This window comes from Rhineura floridana, chromosome 2 (assembly GCF_030035675.1).
Source record: "Rhineura floridana isolate rRhiFlo1 chromosome 2, rRhiFlo1.hap2, whole genome shotgun sequence".
NCBI classification, from domain to species: Eukaryota; Metazoa; Chordata; class Lepidosauria; order Squamata; family Rhineuridae; genus Rhineura; species Rhineura floridana.
Genome location: NC_084481.1, coordinates 100,307,539 through 100,324,805, shown reverse-complemented (window position 1 = coordinate 100,324,805; position 17,267 = coordinate 100,307,539). Strand labels below are relative to the sequence as shown.

At 44.8% G+C, this 17,267-nt stretch overlaps 1 protein-coding gene across 2 annotated transcripts in view; it reads left to right on the top strand.

The window, feature by feature from the left end:
- VWCE (von Willebrand factor C and EGF domains) overlaps positions 1-16,595 on the top strand; it is a 37,649-nt gene extending 21,054 nt beyond the window's left edge. For both annotated transcript variants that reach the window (XM_061609783.1, XM_061609785.1), the window contains 11 exons: positions 862-944; positions 2,241-2,328; positions 3,220-3,305; positions 5,283-5,400; positions 5,965-6,050; positions 6,941-7,037; positions 8,283-8,365; positions 9,746-9,836; positions 10,051-10,133; positions 11,107-11,212; positions 12,187-16,595. In XM_061609783.1, coding sequence (XP_061465767.1) covers positions 862-944; positions 2,241-2,328; positions 3,220-3,305; positions 5,283-5,400; positions 5,965-6,050; positions 6,941-7,037; positions 8,283-8,365; positions 9,746-9,836; positions 10,051-10,133; positions 11,107-11,212; positions 12,187-12,932 — 1,667 coding nt within the window. In that variant the 3' untranslated portion in view covers positions 12,933-16,595. The remainder of the gene's footprint in view (positions 1-861; positions 945-2,240; positions 2,329-3,219; positions 3,306-5,282; positions 5,401-5,964; positions 6,051-6,940; positions 7,038-8,282; positions 8,366-9,745; positions 9,837-10,050; positions 10,134-11,106; positions 11,213-12,186) is intronic.
- Positions 16,596-17,267: the final 672 nt, after the last annotated feature.

The window sequence follows — 17,267 nt, the reverse complement described above, 5'->3', positions numbered from 1 at the left end:
AGTTTACCAGGGCAGTCCCTGTTTTCTGGAAGCTGTCCCTAGTGTAAACCATTTCTGTCCCTATTCTCTCCCTATTTTTCCCTCTTTGGAGTGCTGTGTTCAGATTTTGTTAGTCTGAGCTATTTTTCATCTCATTTCCCAGGGTGTCTAGACGTTAGCATTTATCTATATATTTATCTGTTGCTTTTTTCACAAAAGTGTCCGAAAGCAACTTGCAAAGTTAAATCGCTTGAGTGGAAAGTGAATACATCTTTTCTCTCTTGCACAAGCATGTAAATGTGCACGCACACAAATGTTTTTAGATGCCATGTAAATGCATTCTGTCATTTCACAAGCTGGGGACATGATAATATTTTGCAGAACAATCCTATTTTTCTTCTGTATCTTTAACCTAATGAACAAACATCTTGGCTTTCAAAACTCTGCAGGAAATGCTATTGTAGTGTAAAGGACTGCAGCACAGAGCAGGGATGGGGAACCTGTGACCTTCCAGGTATTGCTGGATTCCGACTTCCATCAGCCCCAACCAGCACCACCACATTGCATGATGGGAGTTGTAGTCCAACAACACTGGGAGGGCCACACATTCCTTATCCCTGTAGGAGAGCTTTCATCAAGGTGTAATGGGGTGGGAGCCTTGGACAATAATCCTTGATATAAAGATAGGGGTACAAGCATGTCCCTATTTTCATCTGTGAAATGTTGGAGGATGTGTGTCATCTGGCCCAAACCCTTTTAGAATGATGACATGTATAGGCCAATGAGCATTTCCTGATCTGTGACAGAAAGAAGAGACAGGGCCTCTTTCCCCAGTGTTCTTTTCCCCTCTGAGGAGAAACTTCACATTCCTGTCTCCTGCAGGCTGTTTCTATTATGGGATTGCCAGAGCTGAGGGGGATGTTTTCTCTCTCTCTGATGAGAACTGCACAGTCTGCGTCTGCCTGGTGAGTCTCATGGAGTCCAAGAAGGGGGTGGGGTGTCCTCAGGATAGCTTGTCTTCTTGCTATGAGGAGGGCATAGGGACACAGGAAGCCACCTTATACTGAGTCAGACCATTGGTTCACCTAGCTCAGTACTGTCTACTCGGACTGGCAACAGATCTCCAAGACTTCAGACAGGGAACATTCCCAGCCCTATCTGGAGATGCCAGGGAGTGAACCTGGGACCTTCTGCATGCAAAACAGGTGCTGTACCACTGAGCGACGTCTCTTCCCCAAAAAGCATATTCATCCCTTTGTTTGCTACCGTTGATACCCTGCCCTTCATGAGCTGAACTTCTTCTAATGACTCTTACTATGAGTCAGTGGCATGTGGGAGACTGCAGAGGGTGTCTCAATCATGCCAGCCACTTTGCATTGATGGCCCAGGAAGCTTTGCGTAGGGATAACAGGGAAATTTTAGTCATGTTACTCCAGGGGAGGCATAGCCATGTGGCTCCTCTGGGCAGCATCTGACCTGCAACTGATTTTATCTGGCCTCTGTGACCGTATCTGAGGGCAGTGTTTCCCAAGCATCCAAGATGCCAAGTTCAGAACATAGAGAGGACAATGCAACAGTGGAAGGGAAAACCCAGGCCAGCTTCCATCAGCCTTGGATTTCCTTTCTGCTCTTGTACCATCAGCCCCTGACTCTGAATCTGGTAGCTCATGAGCACACCCAGCGAATACTCCCCATGATTCAAGCCTGGCAGTGACATCAGCACCAGGAAGAATCAAGACCCTTGAGCTGTGTGGCAAGAGAATGGTGTGCTCTGACCACCCTGTTGTTCTTAGAAACACCTAGGGGTGTCCCTTTCGTAGTAAGGCACAGCCCATTCCTTTTCAGCCTTCATTATTGGCAATTCCACCCACAGGGGGATCCAAGTACATTCTTCATCTCTGGCGCTCAGGGTGAGTTTGTATATTTGCTGGAACAAAGGGAGACTTTGCAAGGTGTGGTTCTGTAGATGAGATGAGATGAGAATTGAGCACCTAGGCTCCTCACCAGCCAGAGCAAGGGAGGAGTGGTTGTATTTGGAGCTTAGCGGAAGGGTTGTGTCTGTTTGTCTGAGGGGGGAGAAGGGGAAGGCAGCTGACAATGGTATTCATGATAACTGGACCATCTTCTGTTATCTGTTCAAGATCATGCTCATAATGATTTGGTCATCAGGGATGGCTGGCTGAAGATGGGCATCAGATAAACCTAGGAAGATGAAAACTTTGCAAATCTGCCCTGTAATCTTTGTTGGTTCTTGATTCCAGGAGGGCAACGTATCCTGTATCTCTCTAGAATGTACACCCGGTCCATGCTCCAGTTCTGCTCAGACTGACTGTTGTCCCTGCCAGCCAGGTAGATATCTTACAACATCCTGCTTGATGCTCACTCACAAAACAGGCAGGCTTTGAAGGTCACCTGGCACCCTCCTCTCCACTGAGAGAGGTATGGAGGTCTTCTAGGCACAAGTAGTGGAACTGGTGCGAAGTCAGCTATTTCAAAGGTCTGGTTTAGGCAAAGAGGCCATCCCACAACTAGTGAATGCACTTGAAGTGCTTTGAACACATGTTAAGAAAATATTGTCCTAGGGTAAAGCTGTCCGTAGAACAGCACTTCACTTTGCTGGGAGGTTGTACCGTTGAATGCTCCCTCACGGGCATAAAAATCACTCCACATAGAGAATGAGCATGGCTAAGTTAGAGTCTGTCTCTCTGACATCTAGTTTTCTATGTGCAAGGAATTGTTGACTGGGGGGAGCATTCAATCATGTGGAATTCATAAATAGTTTTTCCATATGATCTGAAGAGAAGTAAAAACTCGCTCCACGAGATTACTGACCAGGAGAACAGGAATTGACTTTATTTCTTTGAAACACTTTGATACTGCCTTTCAATTTTAAAAACTTCCCAAGGATCCTTACAAAATTCAGCAGAAATTATAGTTATTGCAAAAATATATATAAACACAATGTTCATGCCATCATAAAGCATAACAGCAGCAAAAACAGTAAAATCAGCATCATAAAAATTGAGCATTTAAAAAGGTCCTGGATAAAAAAAATGAATGAATGAATAAAATGTCTTTGTCTGGCACTTAAAAGTCATTATATCCATCAATGGGTCGCCACAGGTGAAGAGGACCTTATTTAACACTCTTTTCCAGTGACATACCCTTTGCACCTTGCTACTATTTCTCTGTCGTGGATCTGCCAGAGCAGGACTGACTTATTCTTGCCTCCCTTTGTAGCAGAGTGCCATTTCCGTGACCAGACATATGCAGAGGGGACCGAATTCAGCCTGGATGGTGATGATTGCACCACCTGTGTGTGCAGGGTAGGTGTTGGCCTAGGCTGCCATGCTACTTGTCTCAGAGGATTTGCTTGCTATATTACTCACTATTAGAAGGAGAGCATTTGTTATTCTCTGTCTTACTGTGAATGTCTTTCCTGAGTTCTTGTAAAATCTCCTTACCTGCTAGAAGGAAGGTGTATCGTTTTTCCCTGTTTATTGGTGGAAATTTTACATTAGCACATTTTAAGATGCCTGTTGCTTAGCACTGACCAAGGGTTTAGGCGGCATATACTCCTTGATCTCTCAGCTGCTTTTGATACCATCGACCATGGTATCCTTCTGGGAAGACTCACGGAGTTGGGAGTTGGGGGTACTGCTTGGGGAACATTGCTCGATGCCCTGGACTCTCCATTGTGGAGCCCCGCAGGGATCAGTACTGTCCCCCATGCTTTTCAACATCTACATGAAGCCGCTGGGTGTGGTCATCAGGAGTTTTGGGGTGCGTTGCCATCAGTACGCTGATGACACGCAGCTCTATTTCTCCTTTTCATCCTCTTCAGGTGAGGCTGTTAACGTGCTAAACCGCTGCCTGGCCGCGATAATGGACTGGATGGGAGCTAACAGACTGAAGCTCAATCCAGACAAGACCGAGACGCTGTTGGTGAGTGCCTTCTCTGCCCAGATGGAGGATGTTCATCCTGTTCTTGATGGGGTTACACTCCCCTTGAAGGAACAGGTGCGTAGCTTGGGGTTTCTTTTTGATCCTTCCTTGTCACTTAAGGCCCAGGCGGCCTCGGTGGCACGGAATGCTTTCTACTATCTTCGCCTGGTAGCCCAGCTACGTCCCTATCTGGACAGTGACGACCTCGCCTCAGTTGTTCATGCTCTGGTAACTTCTAGACTGGACTACTGCAATGCGCTCTACGTTGGGCTGCCCTTGAAGACTGTTCGGAAACTACAACTAGTCCAGAATGCAGCGGCCAGATTGCTGACGCGGACCAGAAGGTCCGCTCATATAACACCTGTTCTGGCCCATCTGCACTGGCTTCCTGTTTGTTTCCGGGCTAGATTCAAAGTGCTGGTTTTGACCTATAAAGCCCTACACGGCATGGGACCGCAATACCTGGTGGACCACCTCTCCCAATATGAACCTACCTGTACACTGCGCTCAACATCTAAGGCCCTCCTCCGAGTGCGTCCCATCGAGAAGCTCGGAGGGTGGTGACTAGAACCAGGGCCTTTTCCGTGGTGGCCCCCAAACTGTGGAACAGCCTTCCCGATGAGGTGCGCCTGGCGCCGACGCTACTATCTTTTCGGCGCCAGGTGAAAACCTTTTTATACTCCCAGGCATTTTAAAGTGTGTTTTAATAGCATTTTCATCATTATTTGTATTTTGGATGTTGTTTGGTTCTTTTATTGTTTGTTTGTTTTGTTTTCTTGATTTATTGTATTTATTGTATTTATACATTGCTTGTTTTTTTATCTTTTTGTACACCGCCCAGAGAGCCTTCGGGCTTAGGGCGGTATATAAATAAAATAAAATAAATAAATAATATACACCATACATTTAAAGCACATTTTCCCCACCCAAGAATCCTGGTAACAGTAGTTTACCCCTCACAGAGCTACAATTCCCAGCACCCTTGACAAACTACAATTCCCAGGATTCTTTGCAGAAGTCATGTGCTTTAACTGTGCTTTAAATGTATGATGTGCAGCCTTGGGGTATCTATCAGTATAACAAGATTCATTTTAAATTGATTGTGTGGCAACCCTGGGTTTGCCTGACTAACACTAAGCAGGATACTGTTGTTGATGGTCCATAGATCATCTGTATAGAAGGTCAGCAGGGGCAAGGTAGAAGATACTGGAGGACTTTGCATAGCCCTGGACTTGCAGGACATGACCCCCTTGTTCATAAAGTTCAGTAAAGAAGAGGTTGTGGAGGGTTGTCTTGACCCTATATCTGTATCTTTGTTATTACTTCATGAAACATGTGCCATCAACATCCTTCCTCAGCAAGGTGAAGTTGAGTGTTCCTTCACTCCCTGCCCCACGCTGGAGTGTCCCCGCGATGACTGGCTATTGACCCCAGGGCAGTGCTGCTTCACCTGCCGAAAGGCTGCTCCCATGACAGGTAAGATCTCAACTATTGGCATGTGAGCACGTGTCATTGTACCCTCATGTAAGTATAATTATAAGCAATGGATTATCTCGGTATTTCCCAACCTGTGGATTGCGGGCTTTATAAGTAAACCCCAAATAATTATTGCTTTAAATCCTTAATTAGTATTGTGAACTTTGTAAGTACTATAATTATTTCAACAAATTCCACATTAGATACATTTGTTAGATAATGTTTTGCTTGGATGCCTCAAGTAATTATCAAATAGGCAAACCTGTAGTTAAAATGCATGAAACCAATGGCTGCCAGAGACCTGGCAGCATTCCTGTGACACTAAATTGATGGGTCACAATAATGAGTAAATTTGGACTTGTGGGTCACCATCCCAAAAAGATTGGGAGCCACGGGATTATCTGATAGGTTAACTTGGTGGGCTAAGTTGAGGAGCATCTTTGTGTGACACAGCTTGAGCTGCACCTTCTGTCTCCACCCTCCCATCCCTTGTTTCACTCTTGCTGAGGTTCCTACTCTGTATTCATAGGCCCTTCATTCCACTGTCCCTCTTTTCTTGGCCAGGTTGCTTTGTGGATGACAATGGAGTTGAATTTCCAATTGGACAGATCTGGTCTCCGGGTGATCCCTGTGAGTTATGCATCTGCCAGGTGAATGATAACCTGCTCTACTTCATTCCTTTTCAAACTTCCAATCTCCTGTTACAGAAACTATGGTAGCTCTTTAGTCCCCTGCCTTCCCTGAGCCAAGACTGGAAGAATCCTTTGAATACTTTGAACAATATAGTCATAACCCAATCTGTGTTAGGCTGTGTACACTGGGATACTCTGCAGGGATCCTGAGGGGTATAGTAGTTGTATGTGACGAAATTATGAAATTAGGCCTTGATATCTCCCGACCACTTAGGAGGCCTGAAGTATCTGGATTTTATTTATGACATTAATAGCTTCACAGTCCATAGGCAGTGGGTGTCACTGACTTGTATAAGCTGCCTTGTGGACCTTTTTTGAGGGAAAGGTGTCATAGAAATGATTTCAATAAACACACTCCCCCAATGGTCCTGTGCTGTCCTTTTAGCAAACTCCTCAGCCTGTGACCTCTCTGCCTGCCCCAGCCTTCCCACTGCTACTTGCTGATCTTCTGTGATGTCAGAGTGAGCCTAGGCAGGTAGAGGCGATATCATGGCCTGCGTAGTTACCTTTTGATGAACTGCAGTGATGTCAGAGAGGTTAGACCGCTGAGTGTTAAGAGGACTTCAGAAGACTTTAGACTGAACTCTAACTTTGCAAGCAATTTTTGTAGGTTGAAACTGACTATTGCCTACATACCACAGGCTTTCAGGCAACATCTTATGGCTGTAACAGTTCTGGAACCGTTTATGAAACTGACAGGCAGAGACTATTTGCTGCTTAGAAGACAGGTGCCAATGGGAAATACAAGCCTCTTTTGGGGTAGAGGGTCTTGCTGATAAATATCTATCTACCCACAGCAGTCCAGCTGTTTGTGCTGTGGGTTTCTGTGAAGTTCTTTTCTATTGCAGGCAGATGGCTCAGTGAGCTGTAAGAGGACAGATTGTTTGGAGACGTGCCCTCACCCAATCCGGATCCCCGGACAGTGCTGTCCAGATTGCTCAGCAGGTAAATTCCATCTTCTTAGAAAGCAATACTGTTCTCAGGAAAACCAAATATTTTCCTGTCTATCAAAACAGCACACTAGAGTCCCCAGACAAAAAACTCAATTTTTGCTATTGATCTTCATTTTCCTACTTTTTCTTATGTTGCCTTGTTTATTTTAATTACAGAATTAATGTGCATATTGGTAAAGAGAACAATTGTAAAACAATGGGGCCAAATGGCCACAAAATGCAAGAAGTACAGTCTGTGACAAACACCTTGTCACTTACTAAACTCTTGCATTTTATGGCCATTTTGGCCCTAGCTGTTTTCAGTTTTCTCCATCCCTATACAGAGAAAGAACTGAAAACGCTCAGGCAACTGTCTGAAGCAGGGAGCCTTTTGTATCTGTGGAGGCTCCCTGCATGTTTTAGAACCCTGATTTTCCAGGGTTATTAAACGCATGGGGAGTCTCCATAAGAAGAACATAAGAAGAGCCCTGCTGGTTCAGGCCAAAGGCCCATCTAGTCCAGCATCCTGTTTTCACAGTAGCCAACCGGATGCCTATGGGAAGCCTGCAGGCACGCTGTGCTCTCCATGAGTTGGCAGGCAATGGGAAAGGCAAAGCTAGTGCACCTGTTCCCACTTGCTCCTCTGCATGTGGTTAGTTAACCATAAATGTAATATCTGAAGAGGGCTGATTTTGTTTGTTGCTCTTTCCATATATAAAAAATCTGCCAACTGAGAGTAACAGTTCCTGCATCTGATTAAATGAGGTCCAAGTCATAATAAATCTGTTGGTGATTAGGGTTCCACAAAACTCTTGCCTGGGTTTGCTGTAATAAGCTCGTAGTGACCTCTGTAAAAGTTCCTACAGGCAGCCTCTCTGCTGATGCACAGTAGCAGTGACTTGTTATCTACTGTCAGAGAAGGGACATAGCATCATTAGTGCTGGATCAGGGCTTGCAGAGTTATTGCTCTAAGAATAAAGTGTGGTTACAGCATGCTGTTCTGCTATACATCAGAAGGCCTGGAGTTCAACTCAGTGCATTTATTTTTTGCTGTCCAGAAATGTCTAATAATTTGCACTGCTTTCTGTTTGTAGCACATTGTAACTAGGATGAAACAGGGTAATGGTTAGGGCTATGAGGATTATGACTTCATGATGTCATGCTCACTTAGGAGACTCTTGGGTACATTGCATAGGCAGTTTGTTGACATCACCCAAGTTGACAAACTTAACATGTTTTTCTTTTTTCCTTACTGAAGGCTGCACCTATGCAGGAAGGATCTTTTACAACAACGAGACATTCCCCTCTGTGTTAGACCCATGCCTAAGCTGCATTTGTTTGGTAAGTGCTCTGTTCTCCTCTCCCAGCCCTCCAGATGCTACTTGGCTACAACTCCTATCATCCCTGACCATTAACCGTGCTGGCTGGGGCTGATGAGAGCTGGAGTCCAATAACATCTGGAGCCACAGGTTTCCTGTCCCTGCTGTATGGCAAGCAAAAAACAGCAACAAACATCTGTCTTCAGGGCTCTAAAATGTGAGGAGATTCTCCATAGATACAAAAGACTGTCAGCTTCTGCAGGTTGAGAGGCAATTGAGATGGCGATGGAAAAGGTGGAGGTAGTAGCTCATTCCCACTGTCCCTGCTTACATGCTTACTTAACCGTAAACGTAGTGCACAAAGAGATTGCATGTCTTTCCTGGGATTGTATAGGCAGCTTCTCAAGAAAACAAAGGCCTGATTTTCTTAGACTGCCATTCTATACCTTCTTACCTGGGGAATAAGTCCCAATTGAACTCAGCGGGGCTTGCTTCTGAGGAGACATTATATGTTAATTTGGAAGAGTCCAGCATGTAGGTCTCTTTCAGTTTATGAGATAGATTGCTAAATGATTGAAGTTGTTATTTAAAAAAAATTGAATTGGATTTATTGAAAAAGAATAGAACTAGCAGGTACATCACATTAAAAAAAAGAAAGGACTACCTCAGTCCAAGTGTCTGATTATACAAATAATGAGAATGTATAGTACTACATCAGTTGAATATCAAGCTCCTAACAATCAAAATTAAAACTTAAGCTTAAACATTAAACTTATGTCTAATATATAAATCAATGAACTCCTAAAACAGCATAAGGATTATTATCTTGAACTTTCCCTGACCAGTATATAACAAAAAAGACAGTTGAGGAGTGGTTAATAAAAGTGTGGGACTTAGTATCTATGGTAAAGCTAACTGACATGATACTCATAAGAGAGGGCAACCAACCCTATGATAACTTTGTTGAAGAAGTGTCTTTTTTATTATATACTGGTCAGTGAAATTGTTATTTTCAATGTATTGACAGTAAATATACTATCTTTATTGAAATGAATTTGTTCTTGAAAAGCTGATACTGTTTTGTAGAAATAAATTAGATATGTGTATTGATTTTTGTTTAAAATCACCTAATTTTCCTGCTCCCTCCCCACCATTCTGGGGAGCAACAGGGCTCTGGGTGCAGTAGTGACTCCAACACTCAGTTAAGCCTGTAATGGAGTTGAATTATTCTGTAAAAGAACTGGATAAGCAAGCAGTAGCAGTAATAAATGGAAAGATTTATAAAATATCATCTATACCCTAAAACGTGTTAGGCAGGCCCAGGTTTGAAATGGGCTGTCTATATTGCTCTGCCATTTCATGCAGAATCTCTGTTCCTGTGTGTGTGTTTTTTTTCTTACAGCTGGGCTCCGTGGCATGTTCTCCTGTAGACTGTGTCATCTTTTGTACATACCCGTTCCACCCAGAAGGAGAGTGCTGCCCAGTTTGTCATGGTAAGCACCATGATCTTTTTCAGATGATTATTTTAAATGAATTTATAAAATTGAAAGCTAGTTGTGCAGTATAATACCCCCACACATTGGAAGGGTGTGGGTGGTCTTGCTGTGTAAGTAAGCTAGTTTGTACTTAGGGATAACGGGAGAATTTCAATTCAGTTCGCATTTAAAGGTGAACCTACCTAATAACTTGCCTGTCCTCCTCCTGCAGACTGCAATTACAAGGGGAGGAAAGTGGTGGATGGACACAATTTTGTACCAGAAAGTGAACCCTGCATTCATTGTACCTGCCAGGTGAGCTGTGAGGCACTTATGGGGAAAATAGACTGGAATGGTCAGCTGTTGCCATTCCAAAGGGTCACCTTTTCACACCCACACTGGTGATGTTCTCTTGTTCTTCCTTTTAGTCCTATTCTTGTTAGCAGGCCTGGGATAAGATTTGGTGATGTTGATTTGTGGATCACCTTAGGTTAGTTGACTCAACATGAGGGGATGGGCTGTGGCTCAGTGGCAGAGCATCTGCTTTGCATGCAGGAAGTCCCAGGTTCAATCCCAGCATCTCCAGAGAGGGTTGGGAGAGGCTCTCTGTGTAAAATCCTGGAGAGGTGCTGCTAGTCAGTGTGGATGATACTGAGCTAGATGGACCAATGATCTGACTCGGTATAAGGGAGCTTCCTGTGACAGCAACCTGGAAAATAATAAATGAATGTTATTTAACTAAGACTCCAAGCTTGAAAATATTGTTTTGCCTTCTTGGGTGAAGGGGTGTTCTTTGGACTTCCTCTTGCCTCTCCGGCTCATTCTCATGCCAGAGAAGATCACAAGTGTCCACTTCCAGTTTTTAAACTAAACACAATTTTCTGTGACATCTGAGCTTGGAATTGTGATTTGTTTAAACTACAGTTTGACCCTAGCTTATTCTCTCTAACCATTCTTGAAGCAAACCACAGTTATCTAAATTTGGATATCATGGGGAACTGTGGTTAGTTTAAAGCCCTCCTCTGGCATGTGAAAGAGGAATTGGGGGAGCATGTGAACCAAGGCTCACTGAAACACCTTCACATAGCTATTGCTGCGAAGCCTGGCTCATCAGCTGTCATCCAGCCGCAGCAGAGGAGGGAAGTGAAGGGATGCAGGACCACTTCAGCTGTGCAGCAACGTCTAGCTCCTCCTCCGTTTGGATTTTTCCAACTCAGCTGGTCATTAGAAGAACTCTTTTGTCTGAAATAGTCCAGCATCACTCCTCTGTTGCTTTGTGTCCCCTCAGCTTGGAGAGGTGAGTTGTGAGAAGAGGCCCTGTCCAAGCACCTGTGCAGAGCCCTTTGGGCCCCCTATGCATTGCTGCCCTGGCTGCCAAGGTAATGAAGTTCCAGGTAAGTGTGTTCCACATGCCTGTATTAGGACTGCCTTGAGATTCTATCACAATATACATTCAGCACCATCAGGAAACCATACATTCAGCAGAGAAACCCACATTTTGGAAGCAGAATTTTTTTAAAAAAAAATCTGTGTGGCCAATTGCATTACCCTCTTTAAGGAAATCTGTGAAGTTTCCTCATGCGTAGGACTGGCTACAGACCCTGCTTTAACTTGTCTCTCATGGAATTTGGGATGGCAATGGAGGGCAAATTGGAAGGAACTCTGAGGCAGCTATGGGTAGAGAGGTAGACTATATGCACACCACACATTTAAAGTACAGGACTTTCCCCAAAGAATCATGGGAACTCCAGTTTACCCCTTACAGAGCTACAATTCCCGCATCCTTAACAAACTACAGTTCCCAATATTCTTTGGGGGAAGCCATGTGATTTCAGTGTATGAAATGTACATAGCCTAAGTGTAGATGCTGTGTGGGGAAGGTTGAGGAGATGACTCCTAAAATTCCTGGTTGTCTCTCAGTCATTGATATGACTCGTAGTAGCCATTCTCACATAAATTCCCCCCCCATGCACAATATTTTTAACATGTAAATTGGCTCAGAGCTGTGAAGTTTATTATAATGCACTTCTTAGTAAGTCAGGTTGTTGCTTCTGAAGAGCCTGGGTAGGAGGACTAAGAAACCTCAGAATTTTCCTGATAGTTTGGTGTTCATATGTGTGTAGGGGGGGGGTTATCTTTGTAAATAACTGTGATCACCAGAAAGGGGCTCTCTCTCTCTCTCTCTCTCTCTCTGTGTGTGTGTGTGTGTGTGTGTGTGTGTGTGTCTGTCTGTCTGTCTACTACATGCACCTATGGTCACTGCAGGTTGGAATTTGTACAATCTGTAACATAGGGCAAAAGCAGAGAAATTACTGGAATACTTCAAAATAGTCAGTGCTCTGTCTAGTCTGTGGTTGTTTCACACCAGATGGCCTGACTTCACTGGAGAATAGCCTAGCCAATTCTCACTTGGAAGATGGCGGATTAGACACAGCTTTGCAAGCCTTCCAAAGACATTCCATGGACCTGATGAATGACAGAAACTGCAGCCTCAGTGCTCCCATTCCCACACCTGCCTCACTTCATCCAGAGGTTCATCTTGGGGCAAGTAATTCAAACGCTTGGGAGATTCCACCAGTGAGCCCAACTGCACCAGAGAATGGTGGGCTCCATCATACCAGACCAGGAGGTCCCATCAGACTGCGTTTCAATAGGCCACCAAGTGCCAAACCCTCTTCTCCTTGGCTGGGCCATTCTGCAGTTCCTCAGATAAGACCAGGGTCTCCTTTGCCACTTCCAAAAGGGCCAGAAAGCACCAGGCCTCCTCCCACCAGGCCAAGGCCCTTTGGTTATCCTTTGACTCTCATTACAAGGACAGTTGGATCCTCTGTGCCCTCTACTGCAGTTCATGCTTCCACTCCACTCACTGCAGCTAACCTGACAGATTCCATCACTGCCCCCTGTCAGGCTTCAGATACCCGCAGCCTTCCTCTGTCACCTCCAGTTGAAATACTTCCCCCTTCAGCCAGCCCCAGTCTAGACCCTCCTCAAGAACTTCAAAATGGGAGATCATCATCACACACAACAGGTTCACCCATGGACCAGCAAACTGTGAGGAGCAGCCGTGCATTTCCCCCTGGTGATGAGAATAACCTCAGTAGCAGTGCTCCATAGCTTAAAGGAAAGGCCAGGCCTATTTTTGAACAGAAGGAACATAACCACTTTTAACCTCATTGGTGTAGGAGACCTACAAACAAGGCTGCCACTAGTGGTGTGAGCTGGTCCTGCCACTACATATCCCTGACAATTTACACTTTCTGTTTTCTCAGAGAGCAGGTCTAATTTGCAGGGGCATTTATTCAGCCGCATCTAGTGTTGAGGTGACAAGTCCTGTTTGGGCCCTTACCTAATCAATGTCTCCTTGGATGTAGAACACCGTGGCATAATCCCCACCCCACACTTTTTTTTTTTTTGCAATCCCAATATAAAGATTCCAGCACAGTCTCCTGCCCCTTCAGAACACTGCTATAGAGGGACATATGTGGCAGGACAAAGGACAAATTCTAGTCACGCTTCTGCTGTGTGTTGTGGTACTGGCCTGCTGCCATCATGGGAAGTAATCCCTTGCACACTAAATATCCTCACAACAGGTCTAGCACAGGTATCCTGTTGCTGTTTGCAGCAGGGATGGGAACTTCAGGGATAATGATTCTGAAGGAAAGTTGGCCAGTTTTCACTGAAGTCCAACTAAGTCTTATTTAATAGAACCATACTGTGTAGTTCACAGATGTGTATGAAATTGCCTCTGATAGTGGGACATTTCCACGCAGTCCTTTATTGCTTTGTACACCCTGGTAGACCTGCTACCAGAGTTCTGAAATTCCGATTATAGTATACACCAGCTAGATTTATGCAAACACTAAAATATGTGTGGTATCTAAATGTAAACATGCTTTTTTCCTAGTTTGTAGGTAAATTTGCATTTTGAAATTTAAGATTTTGACATGAATTTCATTTATGATTTCCTTGCTGAGGCATGTCACTCACCAGACTCCCTGAAAGTGGTTTGACCCTTTTGGATTTGTTTCAGGCTTTAAAGATGTTTGCAACCAGCTCCTGAAACTGGTGGCAGAACAGCTTCAGAGAGGTGTCTAATAAGGATACATCTGTACTGGACATTTGAAACCAGACTAATTGCCTTGGCTTCCCCTCTCCCCTCCCCTTGAATTCTGGGAACTGTAATTTTGTGAGGTTGCTAAGAATGCTTTATTGGCCCCTTTACGAAACAGAATTTCCTAAAATTCCGTGTTTATGAATCATGGCTGTCAATTAGCTTTGGAACGTAGTTTGGAAAATAGCTTGTAGGATCTCCAACACGCATCTGACCTCCTCAATCCAGGCTTCAGGCTGTATGTTCTGGTTCCTCTGCCTCCCATTAGGCAGATGGAAAGCAATGCATTTCTAACTGTGCATTCAATATTGCTGGCTTCTTGGTGTCAGTCAGGACCAGCACCAGACTTAGAGTGGGCCCTTGGCATAGCACTGTAGATGCTCCATCAATGTTGGGATCCCTATGGAACCATTAGGCCTCTGCTGTCATTGCCACCCCATCCCCAGCTATCATGTGCTCTTGGGGTTTACAGTCTCAGGGAAGTGGGCAAGTGTAGTCAAGTCTAGTTTCTTCTGGACAGGTCAAGTCAGGCAGGATAAAGTCCAGATGAGCCATGTGTCTCTTAGCAGGGATCAGAACCCGGGGCAGCTCCCAGGGGGGCCTGCTGGCTGAGCCATGACAAGGAGCTGATGCCATCTGAGGCAGGCAAGACCGTTCCTGCCATTAAGCCCCACTTCCTTAAAGGAGCCGGCAGTGAGTTCCTTAAAATACCTTTGCCTGATTCTGTACCCTTTGGCTTCTGCAAGGGCTAGGAGATGGGGATGATGCTAAGAACTCACCCTCTGGCCAGGAAGGCCTGGAAGAAGCTGCTAAAAAATTTCCCCTGGAGAAGGTGGCCGGAACCTTGACCTCATCTGAGTCCCACTCATAGCTCTGTGGGGCCCAAGTCAGGGGCCATGACACTGACACTTCTGCAACTGCCAGTCGCTCCCTCTCCCTAGTGTGCTTACATCAGCATTGTAGTGAGATGCAAGGCTGGAGCCAGGCTTGAGTGGATCCCCAGCATAGTCATGCCCACCCAGGGGCAAGCTGGCAATTGCAGCAGTGCCAGGACCAGCAACTATGCAAGGAGCAGTTGGAAGATGGTGGCAGGTGGCAGCAATGTGATAGGGCCCCAGGAAACGTGTGAGACCCGATAGTCCTTGCTAGGGTGCATAGGCCCTGACAGCTGCCCAAATATGCCAGGTTCTGATGCCAGGTCTGCTGTCAGTACAGGGAGGGTCCATGGAAGAGTCCATCCTGTCTGTCTCTCAGATATCCCCCACTCTTTTAGTTTGGAGGTCAGAGACGGCAGGTGGCTATTATGAGGCAGGCCCTATTCTTAAACTGTTATTATTACTGAATATTCATTATCTCAGTCTCCCACAGCATCTTCATCTTTTGACCACCAAAAGGCCAGTTTTGTATGATCCTTTTGCTCATTAACAAGGCTGCTTGTTCTTTGTCTGGGCCCAAAAATGCTCTCATTGTGAAGAAGTTGACTGAGCAATCTTCATGAGAAAAACCAAAGCACCTGGAAACCTTTCTAGAGCAGTAGCATTCAAACTCATGGTCTGTCCTAATATACTTGTACCCTTTTCTTTTCCAAAGAACTCAGAGAGGCTTACGCATAGTTCTCCAGGCATTCTCCCATCCAGACATTGTTCAAGGCTAGGGCCACTTACCTTCAGCAATACAACTGCATCATGCAACAAATCATAAGCATGTTTTGTGCCTGAATTCATGAACAGGCCACCTCCAAGCCAGGCTTACCAAGGACACAAAAGCCAGTATGGATTAATTTGTAGCTATCGCAACAGTATAATCTCTTTGCAGGCAGAGAGCCCACATGTTATGAGCCTGGTCTGGGAGTCCAGAGTCCTCAGTATAATTACATGATCTGCAACAGACTCCCTTTTGGCCCGGTTCTCAGGCATTTTCAATCCCTAATCTGTGAAAGGGATGATAGAACTCCTCTACCTCATAGGACATATTTACAATACAAAGCTATAGTGGTTTTATACTGTGTTAATCGTAACTTGCAACAGGGAATCCCAAGAATAATAGTCTGATGAGAGTGCTGAGAATTCTATTAGAGATCCATGCACTCCTACTTGGAACTATAGTTCCCAGGGTTCCCTCTGTAAGAGAGAATGACAAACCATTCTAAGCCTACAGCATGGACTACGCCCATAGTGCAGCCTGCTTTGAAGCTGCCTTGAAGTACCTGGTACCAAAGCAGCAATGCGCTATTTTTTTAAAAAAAATTTGCTTCTAGACTTTTTGAACGCATTCCCTAGTCACAGCCTTCCCAATGTCTCTAAAATTAGGATTGAGTTATACTTGATGATGGTCACCTCAATGTGCACTACATGCATTGAAAACTACTGGGCAGTAATAATATGGTATGAAAGCTTTTCTTGTGATGTTTGATTTGTGATAGCCATTTTGTACATGCATACTCCCACTTGAGCCAGCAACTAAGGGACATGCATATGTGAACTCACTTTTAACTGGGCCACAGTGTGCTGCAAGGTGTCAGTAAAATCCCATATTGTGTGTGGGTTTTTGTTCATTGGTTTTTACATTTTGGGGTAAAGGTTTGACACTGCAATTACAGTGAGTGTTTCCACTTGGGGGGGAAATAAAAGTTTTGTTTTTAAACATCAACACTTATGTCAAATAAATTTAACCTGAATTTCTTCAAAAGTGCTGTTTTTAGAATTTAAGAGCTAAAGTGATAAAAGTGAAGAATTTTAGATTAAGAATTTCTGCAATACATAATACGCTGTGGCAGTTGGCATGAATGTATGTCTATGAATTCCAAACAGAGGTTTAGTCATGGCTAGACCAGAAATCATCGGAAGCAGAGTCCTCTGATAGCAGCAGCCCTGAAGAAGAGATGGATCCAGTCTCTGGTCTGTCTCTTGTGGAGCACAACTGTTGTCATTGGAGTCCACATCTCCTCCCCTGAACTCCGAGGAGACACCTTTGCCACCAGATTCCAATCATTGGTCCACAGACTCCTTGGAAGATAAGGAAAACCCTGGGAGATATCCCCATAGCTTGAAACCCCAGGGCCTAAAAGAAGGCAGTGGCTGCACAAGAAGGTGCCAGCCCTTTAACTGGCCAGATGCAGCATGCAGGGGGTGAGGCGTCTAGACAATACCTAGCCCAGGCTATAAAATCCTGCCAGTTGCTGAAGGACACTGCTGAGGCACCTTGTATGTTCTGCTTTAGCTGCAGGATCACTAACCGTGGTCCTAACACCTGCACCTATATCTGTCTCCAAGGTGCTGATCCTGCCTTGCCTTGCCTTCTTGGCTGCCTGAAAGTTTGGGACTACTGACCTCCCCCTT